Source organism: Mytilus californianus, unplaced genomic scaffold (genome assembly GCF_021869535.1).
Source record: "Mytilus californianus isolate M0D057914Y unplaced genomic scaffold, xbMytCali1.0.p SCAF_6, whole genome shotgun sequence".
Taxonomy (NCBI): Eukaryota; Metazoa; Mollusca; class Bivalvia; order Mytilida; family Mytilidae; genus Mytilus; species Mytilus californianus.
The window spans coordinates 105924286-105945899 of record NW_026262712.1 but is presented as its reverse complement, the minus strand read 5'-3'; the positions used below and the strand labels follow the sequence as shown (position 1 = coordinate 105945899).

Genomic DNA, 21614 nt, shown 5'->3' with positions numbered 1-21614 from the left:
ATTAGTTAAAATTATTAGTTTGAAAAATGATAAGAGCGCCCTCTACAATAGAAATAACAAAGATGGCGGAACGTAAACAAACCAACTCGCCCGCGAAATTGAAATTTTTCTCTTATTTCTTGCTTATTGTACTCTATAGTCCGCACCCCGTCTGGAAGGTCCAATTTTGGAGAATAAAACCGCGGACTATACAAGCCTTTCTCTGGTATTCATAACACAGAACAGATAATTACATTTGCAAAATTGGCAAGTTCTCTACACTGATCATCTCTGTAAAAATCATCAGCAACAAATCTGTCGTTTTTATGCTCTTTTACTTTGATTCCAATCTTTTCATAAATTCCCATGTAGTGTTCTTTGGTCAGTTTTTCTGGTTTAGATTTGGTGTTGTTCATCTAAAAACCAAATCAAATAGCCATAAGGGACTTTTTCAGTATAGGTAAGACTAGCTTATTTAAACACATCTGATAATATATATTTAAGAGACAAGAGTTGTCATCGCTAAGAACTCACATTCTAAATTCATTACATATATTTGTATTCAGATTTTCCTGAAATTGCAATAGGTAGTCTTGCATTTTTGAAAATTCTTTAAAAATCGCAATAATAAATGTACACAATAATTTCTAAGTTAACAGTAGTAACTAATAGATTACCATTTTCCAGTATCAATTATATAGATGTCATGAAATATATAAGCATTTGGAAGAAGTCTGAATATTCACAACACTTTAATAATTTTTTGCCCCCCCTTTTTTTACCTCACTTTTTGTACCATATTTAAGTTTATAGATATAATTATTTTTCAATGAGTAAAGCGCTTACAGTAATTTTTTTTTAATAAATACCATGTTTTTTAAATATTGTTTTAAAATAACATGGTGTAAACCTAACAACCAATCTTTACATTTGAGTGATTTATCTCCCTTACATGTATCTTTTCTAATTCCAACTCAATTTCTCTAAGGTTATCCCCCTTCATGGTATCTTCTTCACTCTCTTCCATTACATTATACTCATCTCTTATGAAGTACAACAACTCCAACATTTTATCTCTACGGTTTTCATATTCTTTGGCATCCTGAAAAATAAACACTGTGATATGTCATTCATGTTGCTAATGGTAGTGTCTAAGTACCAAATCTTTTATATTGGATTCTATATAAAAGAATGTCAAACTTGATTGTAAGTTATCATTATACACTTATGTATAAAAAATCAGCTCCAGATCTACAAGGATTGCAATAAAATTCTGGACTTTTATAATTTTTATGAAATTTTTTAATTCCAAGGGACATAATTCAACAAAAAGTCAGTCAACCAAAAGAATGTCAAACTTGATTGCAAGTTATTATTATACACTAATGTATAAAAAATCAGCTCCAGATCTACAGACATTTGAGAAAAAAGTCCAGACAAGTACAATTTTTATGAATTCTATGTCCAAGTGTTGCTATTCTGCCATAAGTAGATCAACTGGAACAAAACCCAAAACTTCATCTGTATGTCATCATAATGACATTATATACTAAAAGTCAGATATCTGCAGGCAAAACAAAACAAAAACTCAATCAATTGTTGGATTTCAGAATGACGGACATAGATTATAAATACAATATGCAGTGGAGCCAAAAAAAATACCTTGTTATGGGAATACTGTGTCTTCAATGACAATGCCTGTTTCTTGAAGTGACAAGTATGTAAGTTATAATTTACCTGACGAGGTACAAAATGAGCTTGATGATATCCAAGTTTCTGCATATAAAATGCTTTGTTTCGTAACATTTCTTCATCATTTGGATTAAACAATAGGTATGTAGCGGCACACTCAACAGCCTTGTCATTATTTCCATCTTAAAAAAAGATAATTCTCATATTCTTTAACATTTAAAATGAAACTCTATAATAATACAAATAACAAAAGAATGCTAAGAACTATTCTTAATTTTCTTAAGACAACGAAGAAATGCATTAGTTTAAAGTAGATATTAAAAAGACTTCTATTTTTTTCATTCCCCAACTTAAATTAATATACTATGTAAGGCAAAGTAAAAATATATTCCAGGGTTTCTGGAATGCCTTCTTTATAAAAACAGAATGAACTGAAGGCGAAAATACATTTTTCTTATTCTCCTCCTTTATTCTTTGTCATGCACCCTACAAACTTAACTTTCTTCCCTGCCATAACTACTTTTTTTGAAGGGTCGTTTTTGGGAAAAGGCAGATATGAACTCATAAGTCATTCTTGCTAGCGACCATCTTATGTCACACCTTAATGTTTTGTTCTATGGGCACATTCCATAGACTCTTGACAATTTATAGCTTGGCATATATATTGTATTGACAGTTGTCTATTGTTGAATAATGTATATTGCCCTCTAGATGTCTTTTGGTTATTTTTCATGTTGAGTTGCTGTCTAAGTGACACATAACCCACATTTCCATTTAAGCATTTGCATTGCCATGGCACTTTATTAATAAAATTGAACAAGTGTCCTTATCTGCCAAAATTAGGTTTATTTGTAACATAATATTGTAAATTCAGATATTAATGTGTGCATTTACTATTGCGATTTTTAAAGAATAGACAAAATGCACATTCTGATTTCTGATGCATATATCTGTATGACCTTTACAGAAACTGCCTGTGCATAAAATTCTGAAGGGAGGGAATTATAACATAACTAAACTATTACAGTAACAAAACTCACTTTTGTGATATGCATATTGTAGAAAATTATAATGCTGTCCAACAAAATCTGGCAGATAATCTTTAAAGAGAATGCTCAACTTCCTCTCACATTTAAACTGACACTGTAACACAGAGATGTAGTGATCTGAAAAAAAATAAATAACATAACATCTTTAAGGAATAAAACCACTAATTCATAGCCCCATTGCTTTCTATGTTAAATTCTGCAATTTTAAGCATTAATGGCTACTTTGCCTTAAGTTCAAATAAAGTGGCAGTCATTTCATGTCAAAACTATACCTTATCCTGGTTTGTGCTGAAAAATTCAACATATTAGAGCACACTGGTTCCCAGAAGTTTGGTAGTACAAAGTCAGGTACTTCCGATCTGAACAACAGGGCAAATGTGCCCTCCTATTATAATTTATCATATTTTTTTTTATTATTCAAAATAAATTTTCAACAAGGGGCCTACAGTGATCCCAAGTACTTAAGCTTTCATTTGATACCAAATTTACCCAAATATTTTACTTATTGACAAAGTTGCAGCTATGCGTAGGAACTATTTTGTTTACAATATATGTACTACTTTCTAGTATGTTCTTTCTGACCGGGCCCGAATTAGTGGTTCTATACCTTCAAAATCTATGTATATATATGTTTTTCAAATGTTAAAATTAATAAAAAATCTATTGGCATTTAATACACTTACATCTATCAGATAAATGACAGAATAAATTCAATTACCATGTATTAAAAGAAAACCTAGACTGTCTCATTTACAAGAACATGGCCATTAGTAGGATTTTATCTCTGCCATGCTGTAACGATATCTTTGTTATATGAAGTTTGGTGATGGTTGTAAAATTCTGTATACCCTTAATTACACAAGATAACAAATTTCTTTCTTTCTTATGAATTATTCCTTTACTCAATTTTATACTAGGGTGTAAAATTAATTGATTGATTGATTGATTGATTGATTGATTGATTGTTGGTTGGTTGATTGTTGGTTGCTTAACGTCCAGTGGGTGTATTTTTTACATAGTTCATCTGAACTGGGTGATGGGAGTTATCTGATAAAAAACAAAATGAAAGTAAGCCCCTAAAGGATAATGAGAAAAAGATTGACTCAAAGTATTGAAGTCATTCCTGAGGAAAAGAATCAACAAAAAGTTATTAACGGATGAGGGGAATAAACACTGACAACAAGTGAGAGCTCACGTACTTGACCTAATAATAGATTCGACATAACAATACTTTAGATGTAGGAAGTGAGAATTTTTTTTTAATTATTTTTTATCTTTGGATTGTTTGGATTATACAGGTATAATTACTTTTTCTGGTTAAACTTAAACAACAGTGAATGGTAAAGCAGAGGAAACATACCCTTCAAACCAAACATAGATCTTCTTAAAACATAGTCATTTTTCATAATGGTCATATTTAAACAGATTTTTTTTTATAATCACGGTGTTGCACAGGAATTCCACTTATGGGATCAAATTGATTTATGAATATTTTTTCAACCTACTGAGCATTACATTGCTAGTATATGGCAAATATATACTGTTCCTTGTAATGCTGAATAATATGATGGCAGACAGTTTAAGTCTGTGTGAACATTCATCATGTTTTGTCAGGGAACAGATGTATATTATAGGTGAAGGTTTTCAATTGACGCTACTTGTCTTAACCTCCTTTTCCAGGTAAAAAAACCATTAACCAACATCTAGCAAGTCTGTATTCAGTCAAACTAAAAGAAAAACATGTATTTATGAATTCTATACATTTTATTGGTCCAAACTGCTATAACTGTGGGTTTAAAATGCCTTATTGTTAAACCTTGTCCGTGTTCTGTTTTACTTAAGATGAGGATCCAGGATTTTGAAAAATTTGTAGTGGAACCGGTAAAAAGTCTGAATTAACCATAAATGAAGCTCCATAAGGGGGGGCCTGGGCACACCGGGGCACCCCCCTCCTTACACTGGTACTTCCTTAATCACGGTGTAAAGAAGCTTACACTTGTACTTCCTTAATCACGGTGTAAAGAAACAAACACTGGTACTTCCTTAATCAAGGTGTAAAGAAACTTACACTGGTACTTCCTTAATCACGGTGTAAAGAAACTTACACTGGTAATTAATATACTTCCTTAATCGCGGAGTAAAGAAAATTAATGTACTTTCTCAAACATCATAATTTTCAATCAAAAGTATTTCTATTGCCTCAATTGTAACATTTTCTGAGATATAAAATGTCATTAAGATAGGGAAGAAATATATCAGATTTCACTAGCAAATACTGAATAATACTTTATTTTTATTTGACATGAATTTAGCAGTAATGACAATAAGACTGGCTTGTCACAAAAAAAGTTTAATTTTCATTTACATGCAATGAAACTGACAGTAATGGTCGGGTAATGACAAAAGTTGTTGATAAAACTCTGGCATTGTTAAAATACACATTGCTCGTATAATTATTCTTATCTCTTATAATTATTCTTATTAAATTTTATTTTGACTGATTATGCTACAGTGGTTATCTACAACTGTATGTGATATAATTTCAATAATACATATTTATTTTTGAAACATGGAGTTATTATGAATAAAAGGAGACATGAGGTTAACTTTGAGACAGCACTTCTACACAACTTTTAAGAAAAATTACCATTTTAATTTTTACTGATGCAGTCTTTATCAAAAACTTTTTGACAAACAAGAATGAAAAACTATTCGTTCATGAAATTTCTTTAAATTCATATGGCTTATGAGGCCTCTTTTTAGGAACATTTTAGTGGTCTGACAACATTTATACTGGCCTTTGCCATAGGGCTTGTGGTTAATGTGAAGAATGCTGATTAGCAAGTATCTATTCTAAATAACTATTAACCTTCTTTAAATTGGAGCCAGTATCTAAGCCCTGAGCCATGTCTTTGGGATTAAATTATCCTTTACTGACAATAAACTTGCAATACTGTGGCCTTGAACTACCGGTATTACCCACTGACCCAAAAATCAAAATTAGTCTTGTTCTATCCAAGGGTCATTTTCAAGCTTCATTTGGTGAAAAATGGTCATATGATTCAGAAGATGGCATTTGAAAACCAAAATGTGTCCACATGTCTATCTATCAATTGCTGCTGTGACATTGACACTTGACCTATTGACTTCAAAACTAATATCAGGGTAGTTTACTTAAGTTAACCCAAATTTACCTTTGTTCCAAAGATGGGTTAAGATCTGATTTATGGCTCCAAAATATTATGTGGAAACAAAATTTCCCACTCAATTTCAGTATCTTTGTAGGCATGACGATATTGACCTTTGAACTACTAACCAAAAAATCATTAAATAGAGGTATTTATCTTGTGAAGGGTCATTACAAGCTTTGTTTTGACATATGACTCAAAAGATATCATCCAGAATCCCAAGTTTTTATTAAAAAAAATTCAGTCTTCCAATTGCTTCTGTGACCTTGACCTTTGACCTTATGACCTCAACATCGATAGGAGTCGTTTTCATCCCATGGGGCAAAATGAAACCAAGATAAATAAAAGTTGGACATGGTTCAAAGAAATCATCTGAAGAAAACAAATCCTAAATTTCTGTGCTGCTGTGACCTTGACCTATAACTTTAAAATCAATGTGTCTTTCAATTTGGTAAAGATATTGTTTATGGCTCAAAAAACTCTATTTCTAAACCCATGTGTTGATCCCATGACAAAATTTATCATAGTATAAGCCATAAAATCCAGTCATCTAGTGGATTATTTAATGACCTAAAAGGAACCATCATAGACTTTAGTTAAATATTTTCTTTTGGACTTCATGTCAGATGATGGGTGTTGATGCCACTACTGCTTTTGGAAGATGCTCAACGAAGGATCAGTGAAGGTCATAAATAACAAGCCTACTTTAGGAAGGTGAGCTCACAATTTTGACATTTCTTCAAAACTTCTTTCTGTAGTTGAAAAGGGGGGATAAAAAGTTATCAGGTAATTCTGCAGATTTCAGTAACTTTTTCTCAATATGTTTTCTAGTTATAAATATGAAATTCTTATTGATGTCAGATTTTATTTTTTGTACTTTTCCTTAGAAAAATTGCATATCATCAAAAAATAATCTTACTACGACTTGGATATTACTTTGTTATTTCAGTTTGGTTGAACTGAATGCATTCATCAGGAAGATTGTTCATGTTTATTATGTGACAAGTAAATAGTTCACAATATGTTTCAACTATGAATGATTTGATAGGAAATCCTTTTGTTTATCTTATTACATTCTTTGCCTAAAATTTACAATTTCAAGATCTAATGCATTCTGGGTAATATTTTTAAAGTGTACGTTCAAACAAAATTAGTCAACTTCCTAAACAAAAATAATCAAAGAATCTAAGTGAACAAGCTCCCAATACCCAATGTCATAAACTTATTTCTAGCCAGCAACAGCTTAGTGGTATAATGGCATAGTTGTCTTCCATATAATTAAAGAGTGTAATTACTGATAGTCAGACTACTACTCTCTTACTTTGAAGAATATTGAGTAGAAGGATATAAGCCAAAAATATACTGAAATTGTAATTTTCATGGTGAATGAAGAGGGTAATAAATCTTTCTCACTCACCCCCTAAAAACATGAAAACCATAAAAAAATAGTGTGAGTCAAAACAAGCATACATTCAATATTCTCTCCCTCATCACAGAGCCAAGCTTTTTGTTCATTCATGTTATGTCATGTTTAGTATGGTAATGCAGTGTAAAATATACATTTTCTGTCCCTTTTGTTCAAAAGTTTCAATTCCTTCCTAGACTAGTAACTGTGATCTTGACCTTGAATGTAATGATCTTAAAATAATCAAAGTACTGAAGTACTGAACATCGGATGACCGCAAGTTCTTTTGGATGGTCACAAGCACTTGTCTCAGAAAAAAAAATCACATCTGTATACCTGAAAGTGAGGTTAATGTACAGGGATATATTTTTTTTTGAGACAAGTTCGTGTGTGGATAATGAATAAATGACAGGGAGTTCAACATCACCGTAATAACTATTATATTGTAGTGATACATAGAGAATATCATATGGCTTTTTCAAGAGCTCTGCTCGAGGGATTATATTGGTTGAGGGTTGATACGGTGTGTGATATTTAAAAAGTCATATCATATACACTTCATTATATACATATACCTTATGTAGATGTTTTTTTTATGTGACATGATGTCATACTGATAAGGAGGTTTGAAATGACGTCATACAGATTATAGGTTTGATATGACGTCATAGAGATTAGGGGTTTGATAAAGCCTTTGCAACAGTAACTGCAATCGATGACGTGACGTCATACAGATTAAAGGTGTGATAAAGTCTTTGCAACCGTGCTGATTTCGATATCATCACGGGTGGCTGATACAGCATGCTTGCCAATGATTGTATTACACATACAATTTATCTGTATTTACTACTAAGTATATAATAAAAATCAGTATACACTGGTTTGTTGTTATATATTATATTCATGTTTGTATATAACAGTTACATGTATAAAATATAATTTTCATCCATTTGTATATCATTCTTTTTTACTATTCTAATAATAGTGCAGTGCAAATGCATGGTGGACACTCTTCTGTAATAATATGATTTTTCTAATAGATTGGATTTGAGCAGGCATTCATATTTTCCCGCAAAACGTTCTTGAGATATTCTTCCGCATGCGTTAACACAATTTTTCTGTACCTGTGCATAGATATTATCAATGATTTTTACCTTATATATATATTTCTAACGACAAAACATTTTCATATTATTAATTTATGCTCTTAACAAAAATATTTTATGAGCTTTCATTTAAAGGGAAAGTCCGCGATTTTTTACTTATCATCTAAATATGTTCATCTTAACATAAAAAACACATTCACAAAGTTTTTAAATTTATATTCTTTCTAATAACGGAGAAAATCAAGTATTTGTAACTTTTTTGGTTGACCTACGTCACTGGGTTGTGACGTTTTAACCCGATTTGTTGAATCATGGGAAAAAATAAAATCTGTTAAAGTCTTAATTGCTTATCAGAATTTTACGTAATTAAAAGCGCACAGATGACCGTTGGTCGTAGTTAATAACCACAATATAAGAATGAAAGAAAATGAATATGTGTGTACCGTTTTGTATTGATTGAATAAAACTTCCTATATGAAGTTATCTAAATATAAATGTTTTCGAATTAATTTCATAAATTATTGAGATTTTTTCATAAAATATCTATAGAACATTTTTACTGATATTGAACTGAAAATATTTTAAGTTTTATTTACCGTTATAACTTTGATAACCATTTCAATGCAAAATATTTGTGAACAGAGTGTGTATATTATTTTGTAAAGTCATTGTTTATTTCTCGATTTGAGGAGAATTCGTTTGAACTTTACCTTGCAGCAATTTAGCCTCAGGCGTACACAGGTGTGAATTCAAGCGTACACAGGTGTGAATATAGTCATTTTGAATGGATTAACAGAAAGAGTATAGCGTGTTTAATATACCCAGATGAAATACCCGATGACAATAGAGAAACAATAATTAAATTGTATAAATTAATTGAAAATTAATAACATTCAACTTTTTAATTCCGGAAGTGTTACAATATTAAAATGGAACAATTTTCGGTTACGTTCTATGCAATTAGCATAAAGTTAAGATATGAAGTTAAAAGAATAGTACTTTTAATCTTAAAAATTAAATTTTACATTTCCCAATTAATAATCATTGCACATCTGTTTAATTTACTTTACCGGAATTCTTTAACTTGTATTTAAATCTGGCGATGTTTAAATGCTAACAATCGTAAAACTATCGCAATTTTACAGTTTTTAATTGAAAAAGTACAACAGTACAACATGTATGATTTTTTTAAATTTTCTTATCAACATTTCATTCTTACATAATTAAATTCATTTGAAAATCACTTAGACAAATTATTTGTGAAAAGAATACCAATTATCGTTTATTTCATTAATAAATATACATACAATATAAATCTAAGCTAATACATTAATTTATTTGAGGATTTTTTTTAGGATAGCCGTCATTAATTCAAATTAGTAATACAGTTATTGTAATTAAAGGCATATCTTAGTAATGTATTACTGATATTGACGAATTTAGAACAGTTCGTCCAAACCTCGTTGTTCTTGAAACAATCTTTACTAGTATACTTGTAAGTTTCCTGACGCATAAGCGCCATTGAGGATGAGCTCCAGAGATAGCAGACTAGTAGCGTATTTGTTTGTAAATTGGGGCAGGAGAGGCCATGCAACCACTTGTACAGATAAACAAGCTTATGTCGTCAACACCATCAGAAAGAGTTCCCATCGTCGGATGGGATATATGAAGGTTCCAAGAATGAACTATTGACATGTCTGACTCTGAACAGTTAGTAAACGGACTTAACAATGATCTATAGGCATCGACCGCTTGTTCTTGATATTTGAAACTGCATGCATATATACGTTTATGAGAGTGATTATTTATCTTGTGTCTGACGAAAACTAAATGCCTGCATGGTTATATCTTGCCATACGTTTGTATTGGTTTCGTGGGTGTTCACTCAGAATCGTAATTCAAAAATTGTGTTTGTGAGATGTAGATTCACTTCAATACCGAATTTCGTCTATATATTTCACAAGTGTATACCACGGAGAAGATCTGAAGGTATATTACTCCCATTTTGTTTGGGTGTGAATCATCGATGTTTACAGCAATATTTAATGAATAAGATGATGATGGTAGAAAGAACTATGAGCGTCATGTGGAAAATATTACATGCATGTCGGACCATGAGTTGTCAATCTGTATGAAAAGATTTCCAATACAACCATACTGAGTAGGAATTTTTACATGCTATACAATCGTACTAGTATTACAGGGTACTTGTGTCGTTTAACTCAGACACACATCTTTTACTTTAAGATGTATGAAAGGTTCTAAATGTATATATGTATCTTAAATGTAACAATAATCAAACGCATATAGGCAATCACTAAAATGGTATGAAGTTTTTATACAGATTTATTCTTATTTACACAATCATTAACAAACTAAATAAATTTAACAAAGTAACACCGTGACACTACGATATAACAAATGGGATACTAATTATTTTTAACCATGCTATGCAGAAACTTAACACATCAAGCAGGAACATATATATTTATATACTGTTCCCAGCATCAAGTTAGTGCACGTGAATACCAATAAGGAACACGATGTGTGAATTTGTATAACTAAAAATATCAAAGCGAGCAATAACTTTGTCAAGCAAACATTTCTTTTCACTATACCTCTCTTTATCTCCGCTCCTTTACAATAACTATTTTGCTTTTCGTCGATCATTCTCTATATTGTTCTCTATTCGGTTATTTTTTTTTCACTATGCCACTCTATCTCCGCTCCTTTTTCCCCTGTCGTCCTAATCCTTATAAAGATAGGGACATTAGACATATATAGAAGGGGCTCTCTTATCTTCAATGAATTAATATGGATAGTGACTATAAGTGCTGCATTACTTTATATATCTGCATGTTTGCCAATCGACAAAAGCTTGTATTTGCGTGAAGAATTTTTTTTTCTCAAAAATATGGTCCAGAATCATGACAAAACAATATTCATTTTACCAAAATGTTCAAAGGTCATGTTTATAATTTTTTTAAACTTATTATCAGCAAAAATAGTGGATAATATTATTATAAGAACATCATTCATTAAAAGGTGGAATTATAATTTCAAACACACACACGATAAACAACGTTAGACACAAATATATGGTTCAATAAATGTTACCTGTGCACACCGGGTACCTCAATAAAGAGGCCATGCATGAACCTGTATTATATAATTGTGTAATACGAATTTTTAGTTGACAGGATGTCACTGGAATACCCAGGGACGTGTATCTAATATACGTCCTTGGAATACCTAACTGAATGTGTCGCTCTGACACGACATCTATCAATAATTCTGACATACCTATTATCAATTCGGGAGGAAGCCAAAATATATATATATAATAAGATAACGTAAATAAAATTTAAAAAGAAAAAAAACCTATAAATTTTTCACCGAACATACCAGAAAGAGTCACACATTTAACTGTACAGCTTAGTGTCTTTATAAGTGACCGTTCCGAATTGATCCCGTATCAATTTGATATAATTTAAAGATTAGTTAAAAAAAAAAACACTTTTAATAAAAAAAATTGAGATGTCCGATATTTACATATCTATAACCTGGGAATATTATACTATATCAACATATTATGTCCCAGCTAAAACCTCTTCCTAACATTGCTCCTTGTCAATAGCCGTTAAATATCATAATTAAAAAAATGTTATTTTATATCGTATAACTTTATTAATTGAAAAATTATCTTGTCTAAATACGGAACTATTCTTTATACAAATCAATGCACTTTATATAAAAGAGGCATACTAATGAATCTTCTGTAAATCAGTGATTGTTCCAAGAACACTGCATTTGTCTTTCTTATAATTGAATCTGTTCTTCCTCATCAAATCTATATTTTTTTTATTCAACGAGATCTTATCATATAAGGATTTGATAACTATAGCTATCAGAACTGCTAGGTTATTTTGTTATTAAAAAAGGATAATTACCATCGAATCTCCCTCGAAACAATATTGTTCAAAATGGTCTTCACACACCAACTTGTGCTTGCTATAGATGCAACTATTTGCTGTTAGTTTAAGGTTGTTCAACCATGTCTGATACAATTCTGTCTTTTTTTGTGGGATTGTATGTAGACTTTTGTCATAACCTTGCCTGACAGAACAACCGTACGCTTGACAAGACATTTTGACACTGAATAACCGTCTACGGTAATTCCCAATTGATGATGGGAGTTTTTAACGCACGGTCGGTAAATCCCCGATTCTTTTTGTTCTTTGTGGTTTATAGATATCACGTGACTTTTTAGATCGAACATGCCGACAAGATGGCGATATGTCGAGAACTGATAGTGAATTTCAAAAATCGATATTGATCTCTTTACATAGAGAATAAAAGTTTTTTATTTATGAACAAGTGGTTTTTTATGCTTAAAGAACAAAATATCAATTTTTCATTTTTTGGCGGAGTTTCCCTTTAAGGAATGAATTTATAACAAGCGATAAGGAATGTTATTTTGCATTCGATAATGTCCGCGTATTTATAGATCTGTTAACAGTCAAACACGAAAATTACGTAAGTAGAAATCTCGTCGGCAACAATACATCGGAATGCCCTCACAGTCATCGCGATGTAAAAAAGAGATCTCCCTCCTCTTACATGAATACTTTATCAAATCCAATCAAGGATCTGTTACCTAAGCTAGTTTGGTTCCAATCCCATGTAAGATTCTAGAGTTACAATTCAGAAACTCCCTTTATTTTTCAGCACTAATATTGGTCCTGTTGTAGTAAATATGACATCGATCTTAGACATAGTGTCCTCAAAACTAACTAGAGGCTCTAGAGATCCTAAGTCACTCGCCTAGGTCTATGTGCATCTTCAACAATGGACACTCTCCTACATTGTATACTACAATATAATTCATGACAAAAATCTCTTTTTTGTTGATCATTTTGTTTAAATATTCTCTCTAAGCCAAAAAACAAAAAGGTTTGTTTTCCCATACCCCGATCGACTGGAAAAAAGACCACTGACTCCAAAATTTTTTGGGTCCTTTCTTAATTTATTTTTTTTCGTCTGACCAACTCTGGAAATAACGATCAGGATTCAATTTCTTATTTATTGTGTGTCTGCGTCCAATTGGAACTACTCAGACATTTCAGCTACACAAAAATTGAAAAAAGGCTGCGTAGTTCCCATTGATCTGTGTCAATGGCAGACAAAATTACCCTCTCTTCGTGTGTAAGGATAAAATATCCACACACAGGAAAAATAAAAACTTTAGTAAACAACAGATTGTATACATTTGGAAAACAATGAATTTGTTATCAAGTATTTGAAGATGTCACTGACACGGGTGACAGCAGGCTTTCACTGACAAGGTTTTGGTGCAAGTTAGCGACAAAGTGTTGAGCTGTTGTTCATTTAACGTCTTTGAATAAAACTATAACATTTCATCTATTAAGTAGTTGAGGGGTTTACTTTGAATTGGAGTGTCCTGATCTAGTTCCAGGTATTTAATACATGTATATTTATTTAAACATTTTAATATAAACTGAAATTATTCAAGTGTTAAATAACTTTCCAGAATTTATTACATTATCAAGAAAATTAAGTAAAAAAGCATTCTAGTCATTTTTCAGTACTCAGTTAGTGCTAGTCATACAGCAATCTTTAAAAAAAGTCAATTGCATTCGAGTCTATTAATTAAGGCCTAATACTATTAAATCATGTTATGTTTTACTTTTGTTATACTTAAACAATAGAGTTTAAATGTTAAGTTGTTTTAGCTATTGAATTAAAGCTGTGAAAATTTATTTTTTAAATTGTGTATAAAGAATATCAACATGTTACTGTTACACAAAAACGACACAATTATACCGTCAGAAATAAGAATGTTTTGTATACAATACAGTAGTTATCAAAATGTACGAAGCTGCTTATCAATAACAGCCTAACAGGGTACAATTCACAGTAAAGGTGAACACAAAGCTTGATGAATAGCATCAACACAAAAAAGGAGTACCTTGAGTGTAATTTCAAATTTTTCACACATTATGTTTACTACATGTCTGACAAATACATTTTCAAAAAAAAAAAAAAAATCCTACCTACCTACCCACCAGCAAAAATTAGGGGTGTGGGGAAACAAAGATGTTTTCAATTGCAGCCCTATCTTCTTTAGTTTATGCACAAAACAGGATAAAAAAATGTTGTTTAAGAGCAATAACTCATATAAAGAGTCAACTAAAGATTTCTGTAAAATTTGCAAGAATACCATTTTAGAAGAAAGAATTCAAAACCTCTTTTTTTAGCCATTTAAAAATTACTACCTCTCACCTTTTGAATGACTCTTTACAATAAAGATATGTACAAAAATATTTTGGAACATTTTCATAAAAGCAATTAAGTGGAATTAAAGTCTTATAGGAGTGTAGTATGCTTTATTTTATCACCTTGCACCTTGATGACTTGACTTAAGTATAATGTATATATAGTCTTATGTCATTTCTTATGTCATTTCTTATGTATAATGTATATTGAAATGCTCATTGTATGTTTTTCTCTAATATGTAATATTGAAATTATCCTGCGGTCAGCTTATTTTCTATGTATTATGCATCACATTTCTCTATTACATATGAGTTATGCTTAGCATTCCTTCATTCAAAAGATTTGTTTACAAAATCTGGCAATATAAAGTAGATTTAAGAAAATCTGCACAATTCAATGACAGGTATTAAAATGAAATGAGAACTGCAAATGACGATTAAATCAAAGGAAGGGTAATCATTCCATAGCAAATTGTACTTAGTAAGTCGAAATAAATTAAACACTACAACATAAGCCCTAATAAGCCTTTAAAATGGACACATCTAATTCATGTAATTACCTTAAATACGAACATTATACTAGCACAAAGTTACAGGTGTTCCATACTATTTGTTATGTTATTTTTCATTTACTGTGGAATCATATATTTTCATGGATACCAATTTCCATGGATTGAGGAAAATGACATTTTCTGTGCTTATTTGAAACCATGGTTTTGTCAATGTCTGCCTTCAAGCCTATAGAAAATTGAACATTTAAATCTAGTTTACCTATACCTATGAAAAACAATCAAACATTGGTTTATCCCAAATAATAATGATTCCATAGTATTACTTTTTGCTTTTAAAATACGTCATAAAATTTGAAGTTCATTAATTCTACAAACTGTTGCAAGTTAAATGATCCAATTAACATGATAAAAAAAACCAAGAACGTCTGTACTAATAAATCATGTTATGCAGCTTCAGTACTCTATTCAATAATATCACGTAATCCAGAACAAGGATGTTGGATATTAGTAAAGGCTAATAGTTCCTTCAATATGTGATCTAGCTTTCTAAAATATTGTTTACAGGTCTAGTAGCCCCTTATTTTTTTAAATTTCCAGGTTTATTTCTTAATATAGAGTTGGCATAGCAATCTACTTTAGAAACCTCCACAGTGGTAAATTTCTCTTTCTAAAGGATGTTCATACCATAGATATAAATAAGAAGATGTAGTACGAGTGCCTAGAGTCTTTTTACCATTTTCATAATTCTAGCTTTCTTTTTTGCAGTTCGGTGAAGTAGGTATACCATTAACATGGTAATTTGACCAAACTTAAATTTGACCCAGGGACAATTCTTTTTGCTTTGGAGGTCCTTATTCAATAATATGGGGTAAAAATACCCAAAGCCTAAAAAAAAAGGTTTCTTACAGCCAACAAGAGGCTCAATTTTAAAAGACAAAAGTCAAATTATTATGGCTAAGATTAGTGTTTTCAGATCTTAAGTTTCTGATTCCAGACACTAATTGAAGCATTATAATAATAACTAAATAGTCATTAGTGTTGTTTAAATACTAATCTAAAATTTAAACATTATTTTTTGTGGGGGGAGTCAATTTTCCATGGTCATAGTAAAAAAACAATAACTAAGATAAAATAACATTACTTGATAAGGTAGTTTCAATATCCATGATCATTTGAAGTTCTTACTATTAGAGGGAGTGTCAATTTCCCATGGTAAAATCTTTTGGCTAAGCAAATGTTATGATATCTTTTTCAACATATTTTTATGATTCAACATGCCTATTTTCGAGCATTATAACTGGATAAAGTAGCATTAAGAATAAATAAGTATGATGATTTAAAATTCTGACATCTAAAGTGGTTCCAATTTTTCTTGGATAGGGGTACAGGGCAAAATGTCATGGTTTAGGAAAAGTGTAAATGTATCTTTTCAAGCATATTTTTTTTAAGTTCAGATACTTACTGGACCATTCTAACTTGATAAAATAGTTTAAATAACTATGATGATTTGAAATTCTGACATCTATAGAAAGGGGGAGGGGGGGGGGGGAGTTCAATTTTCCATGAATTGGGAGTCAGGACTAACAACTTATATGAAGGTGTCTATTCCAACAGTTGTTTTTTTTATTCTAGATGCTAACTGCAGCATTATAACTAGTAAAAGAACAAATGTAGTTTAAATGCTATCATAAATTGAAATTCTGAGAAATAAGGTAGGGTAAACTTTCTTTGGTAAGGGGATCAAAATACTATGGCCATGAAATATTGTTAATGGGTTACAAAGAGTCAGTGTTATAAAATCTTTTCCAAAATCTTTTTTTTTCATTCCAGGTATTTATTTCAGTATTTAAACTAGTTATAGTAGTTGAAATTCACAGTAACATTTTATGTTTAGGTTATACTGAACATCCCCAGCTTTGTAGTAGGTACCCTTAATACTTGTAAAAAAACTACAGTAGGTGTACACTGTTGTGTATTTAAGCACATGTTCTAGATAGGAATATCCACCACTGTTTTAATGGTAGAAGAAATATACCATTGTATCTCACCTGTTACAAACAATTTGCTGAAAACAATGTTACAAGTTTCCCTTTTGATGTTTTACACATTGTCAAAAATCTATTACTATGGCATTATTACTGTGTCAAACATATATATTGATGTACAATCAAAAGCCTTTAGAAAGCTGTCAACAGACATTAATTCAAACAATAAAAGATTATAGAAATTTATATTTTGACTATTCCTTTTAACTGAATTTCAAAGGCCTTGTCTCTGAAAAAAATTACCTATACACTTTAATATAACAATTATATTTATATTAATGTATATAGGTAATATTTTTCAGAGACAAGTGCCTGTGCTGAATTTGCATATAATAAAATCACAGAAACTGTATTTGATATTTATAAAATATTTTTACAAATTTTATAAAAGGTAGAAAGTTGACTGACTGAAAATTTAATGCAGATAAAAAATGATTTTTTTCTTGTACAAACATTTTTCTTTTAATTGAAAAGACAAACATAATTCGAAACTAACTATTTTCGTCTATTATGGGGTATTTTTAAACTGTATTTGATTTTTTTCAGAATTGCTTGATTTAAGTTCGTCTGTAAAATAAAGTATGCCTGGTATGCTTGTTATGGAAAAGGTTTGGATACAGGATAATTGAGAACATTTGGATATCTCTCACAAATGCTTGTTTTTCTATGTTGTTGAAAATTTTCAACATCAAATTTGACCATTTATTTTTTAATTCTTTATATCACTCCATATTTTAGATCTTAAGATGCAAATATATAACAACTTCAAAACCTCCAACAGAATGATTTTTTTGAACATTGTAATTTTGAAGACCAATTTTAATCAATTTTACGGAACATAAAATCAAACAGAAAAAATTTTCAAAACAAATTGTCTACAGACATGTAGATCGAAAGAGGAAAATGCAATAACAATATGCTGCAACAAATCATTTCATGGAAACTATGCACAGGCTAACAGAGGTTAACCAGAAGCTTGGATATAACCATTATCCTCAATCTTGATCTCTGATGAAAAACTGTCCTACAAACTTTGTTGAAAAGCAGAGATAATATATGCATACAATATTGTTCAGACATCAAACAGATAAAAATTCAGCTTTAGTGGACTTATAAATCCTTGGTCATAGTCATGAATTTTACAATTCCAACATTTAAGCTTACCAGCTATTGCCTGAATAAAGTCTGGGAAGGACTGGTGGTCAAAGTGTCCTTCACATTCTACTCGGCACCTCTCTTCTTCTTTGTAGTATTCTGTAATAGCAAGCTCAATCAATTCTATTGCGTAAGTCCAATCATCCTGGTCATAAGCATTCTCTCCTTTTATTCTGTAATCCTACAATACATTTACAGTTTATGGTATAAAGTCTGTTTATCATTTAATATCCTCCTGCATCAATATATCATATTAGCTGCCTTTACACAATTTCAAGCTTACCAAGGCAAACATCACAAAAACTCTTTGCCTAAGATATGGATGAAATAGTCACCACTAGACATTATACAAACAACATTAAACAAATTCAACTTACTATAACGTTATATTCAACTTTTCCATTTGCCTAAGGTTAAGCATTCATCTTTTACATATAACTATAGAACAATTTGTAATTCCACTATTTAAAGTTTTCAAATTTGTTGCTTAAGCTATAACATCTTTTTTGCATATTCAATTATTAAACTTATTCATAATAAGTCGTTCACACTACATATAGACATGTAGATTAGCGGTGCCAACTAGTGGTCGCCCCCTGACATGGTAGTCATGATATACAGGGTATTAAATTATTTTAAAGTTTAACCAGTTTGTCGTGTACGTAGCTTGTTAAACAGTGATGTCAGCACAAAGTACATCGATTGTACTGAATGGACAAGCATGTACAATTCGTATTGGAATCCTTGTAAATTAATTTAGTAGTAGGATGTCCCCTATTTTATAATATCAATAAGTTAATAGTTTAATATATTTATTTACATTTATTCATTTATTGTCTTTATACAATTTGGAATTTTCAGGAGGTATATCATGAAACAGTTTTTGCATTTCGGGAGTTAGACAGGGGTATGTTTTCTGTCTGACTGATCACCAGTCAGAGAACATGTTCATGTCTGGGTCCAGGGTGCAATTAACCTACACTATCATGGTTTGTATCTTCCGTGGGATAGTGCGTATACACGACTCCCACTGGACCACTAACTGATCTAACTTAAGTTACATTCATATTTAAGAAATCCAATAGCTGTATCTGATAACAATAAAAATAAACACAAATAAGCAACACAAAATGTTATTTATTATTAAACTCACAACTGAAGTTCAAAAACAAAAACATTAAGTACTTTTTTCTTCTGTAAAATTAGGTAAATATAGGGCGCAATTTCCAACTGGAAAGCCGCCGTCTAAAAACCCAGTCTAACTGACCTGCTGGCATGGTCTTTTCTGTCTACTTTTTAATTATTTTATTATGTCTAACAAAAATGAAAGCCTTATACTTGTGACAAGAATATAGTTTTACAATCCTGAAACTCCTTTCAAGAAAACATTTTTTGTCTATTGTTAGTAACTATGAACTTGACCTAAAATTTAGTGACCACAAAATCAATAGGGCTCTATCCACTTATTGTATGTTACCACATAAACAAGTAAGGGTGTAATCATATATAAAAAGTATTTGAAAACACTTTCCAGCATAAATTAGTTTATTTATAGTACAGTGACCTTGACATTAGACGTAGCGACCCTGTAATCACATTATATGTGACCAAATATCCTAGTTTTTGATTAGTTTTTGATATAGCATGAAGAAAACAAGATGGCTAACAGACTGACAGACTAATGGGTAAAAAACTATATTTCCTGCTTCTTTGAAGCGTGGGGTATAATAAATATTTAAGGTATCTTCATAATTGATAATGTGGCGACTTATTTTACAGACTGCAGATGACACTGAATTCATAAAGTTAGAGACTGAACATGATTATACTTATGTGATGCTAATATGATTATAATATACTGAGTTTGGATTATAAAATCTATAATCCTTATTCCTTAACATGTGTTTTAAATGTAAATTTATTATATCCTTTTGACAATTTTAAATGTACCAGATAAGTTGATTATGTTACGTGAACAACTGAAAGAGAAAATCTGGTAAACTTGTCCCCCACAATCATTAAAATTATACAGGAGTATTAATTTCTATTTATAACAATGGTTGCAGTCTTAAAATTGTCTGATCCATAGGCTTACATGTGAAACTGCGGATCGTTTAAAATTGAATAAAATGCAACATAGATAATTTTTTCCATGCACATATCTTGTATGTAGTACATGTAATGTGAAATTGTGATCCCCCCTCCAAAAAAGTGTATCATGCCACGAAGAATAAAAATTCATGAAACCTTGAAGTCAAAACTACTTTTTTCTACTTTCTTTTTGCAGTTTTTACTTGTCCACCACTTCCAGTAAACATGATATCCTTCCACTTACCTGGTTTGATGTCCCGAAAATATTCATTTTTTTTTTACATTCAAATAGATGTTTCAATTCAGCAAAAATTTTTAATCAAACTGAAAACATTGAGTCTAGAAAAAAAATGGACTATTTTTCACTTAATATTAAGACATGCACCGGAAACTGGAGTTGTAATATAAGACTGGTACCTAATGTGCTAAAAAAACTTCAAAACCATAGATTATAAAAGCAGATTTGCGTTATTACATAAAAGTTCTTTTGAAATCTCTACATTTTCAAACTAAATCCCATTACTTTGAAGAAGGCAAACCCTTCAAAATATATTATACCCAATTATAAAAGCATTTAAGAATAGAAAACTTTGGAGGGGGGATTACAATCAAGTCCAGTAAGTTCTTCCGTTTGATATACATTTGTAAGTCTCTGCTTTTTATTGATATAATGATAAATGAATGAACTTATGAGACATTATTATCAGACACTAGTGTTACATTCAAATAAATTATCACTTTGAATATATATGTATACATTATTCATGTAAAATCATATAGACAAATATTTCATCTCATCAAATGGCCTTCTTCAGTGTCAATGTTTTATCCTTTTCACAAATTGTTATTATTGGCCTTAAGACTGCTTACCTGTTTTTGCAATGGATGAAAACCTATTTTCCAGAGGAGTGAAATATTTTCAAATAAAGATTTTCAATTTCCTTTGTAATGAATATTTTTTTACCATTATAAATTTGTTCAATCTGACTTAAATGCAGATCCTGTGTCCATGCTTACAAGGATCTGATAATGCTCTATTCTAACTATGTTAAGAATGAAAGATGCTAAGTAAGTAATGACAAAATGGACTATCACT

General features: G+C 30.7%; 1 protein-coding gene across 2 annotated transcripts in view; it reads right to left on the bottom strand.

The window, feature by feature from the left end:
• The window catches only part of LOC127706306 (prolyl 3-hydroxylase 1-like), a 66589-nt gene that overhangs the window by 35394 nt on the left and 9581 nt on the right, over nt 1–21614 (bottom strand). For both annotated transcript variants that reach the window (XM_052210820.1, XM_052210821.1), the window contains exons 3-7: nt 18437–18608; nt 2712–2837; nt 1717–1853; nt 932–1081; nt 234–395 (exon numbers count right to left, since the gene is read on the bottom strand). In XM_052210820.1, the coding sequence (XP_052066780.1) occupies nt 234–395; nt 932–1081; nt 1717–1853; nt 2712–2837; nt 18437–18608 (747 nt within the window). The remainder of the gene's footprint in view (nt 1–233; nt 396–931; nt 1082–1716; nt 1854–2711; nt 2838–18436; nt 18609–21614) is intronic.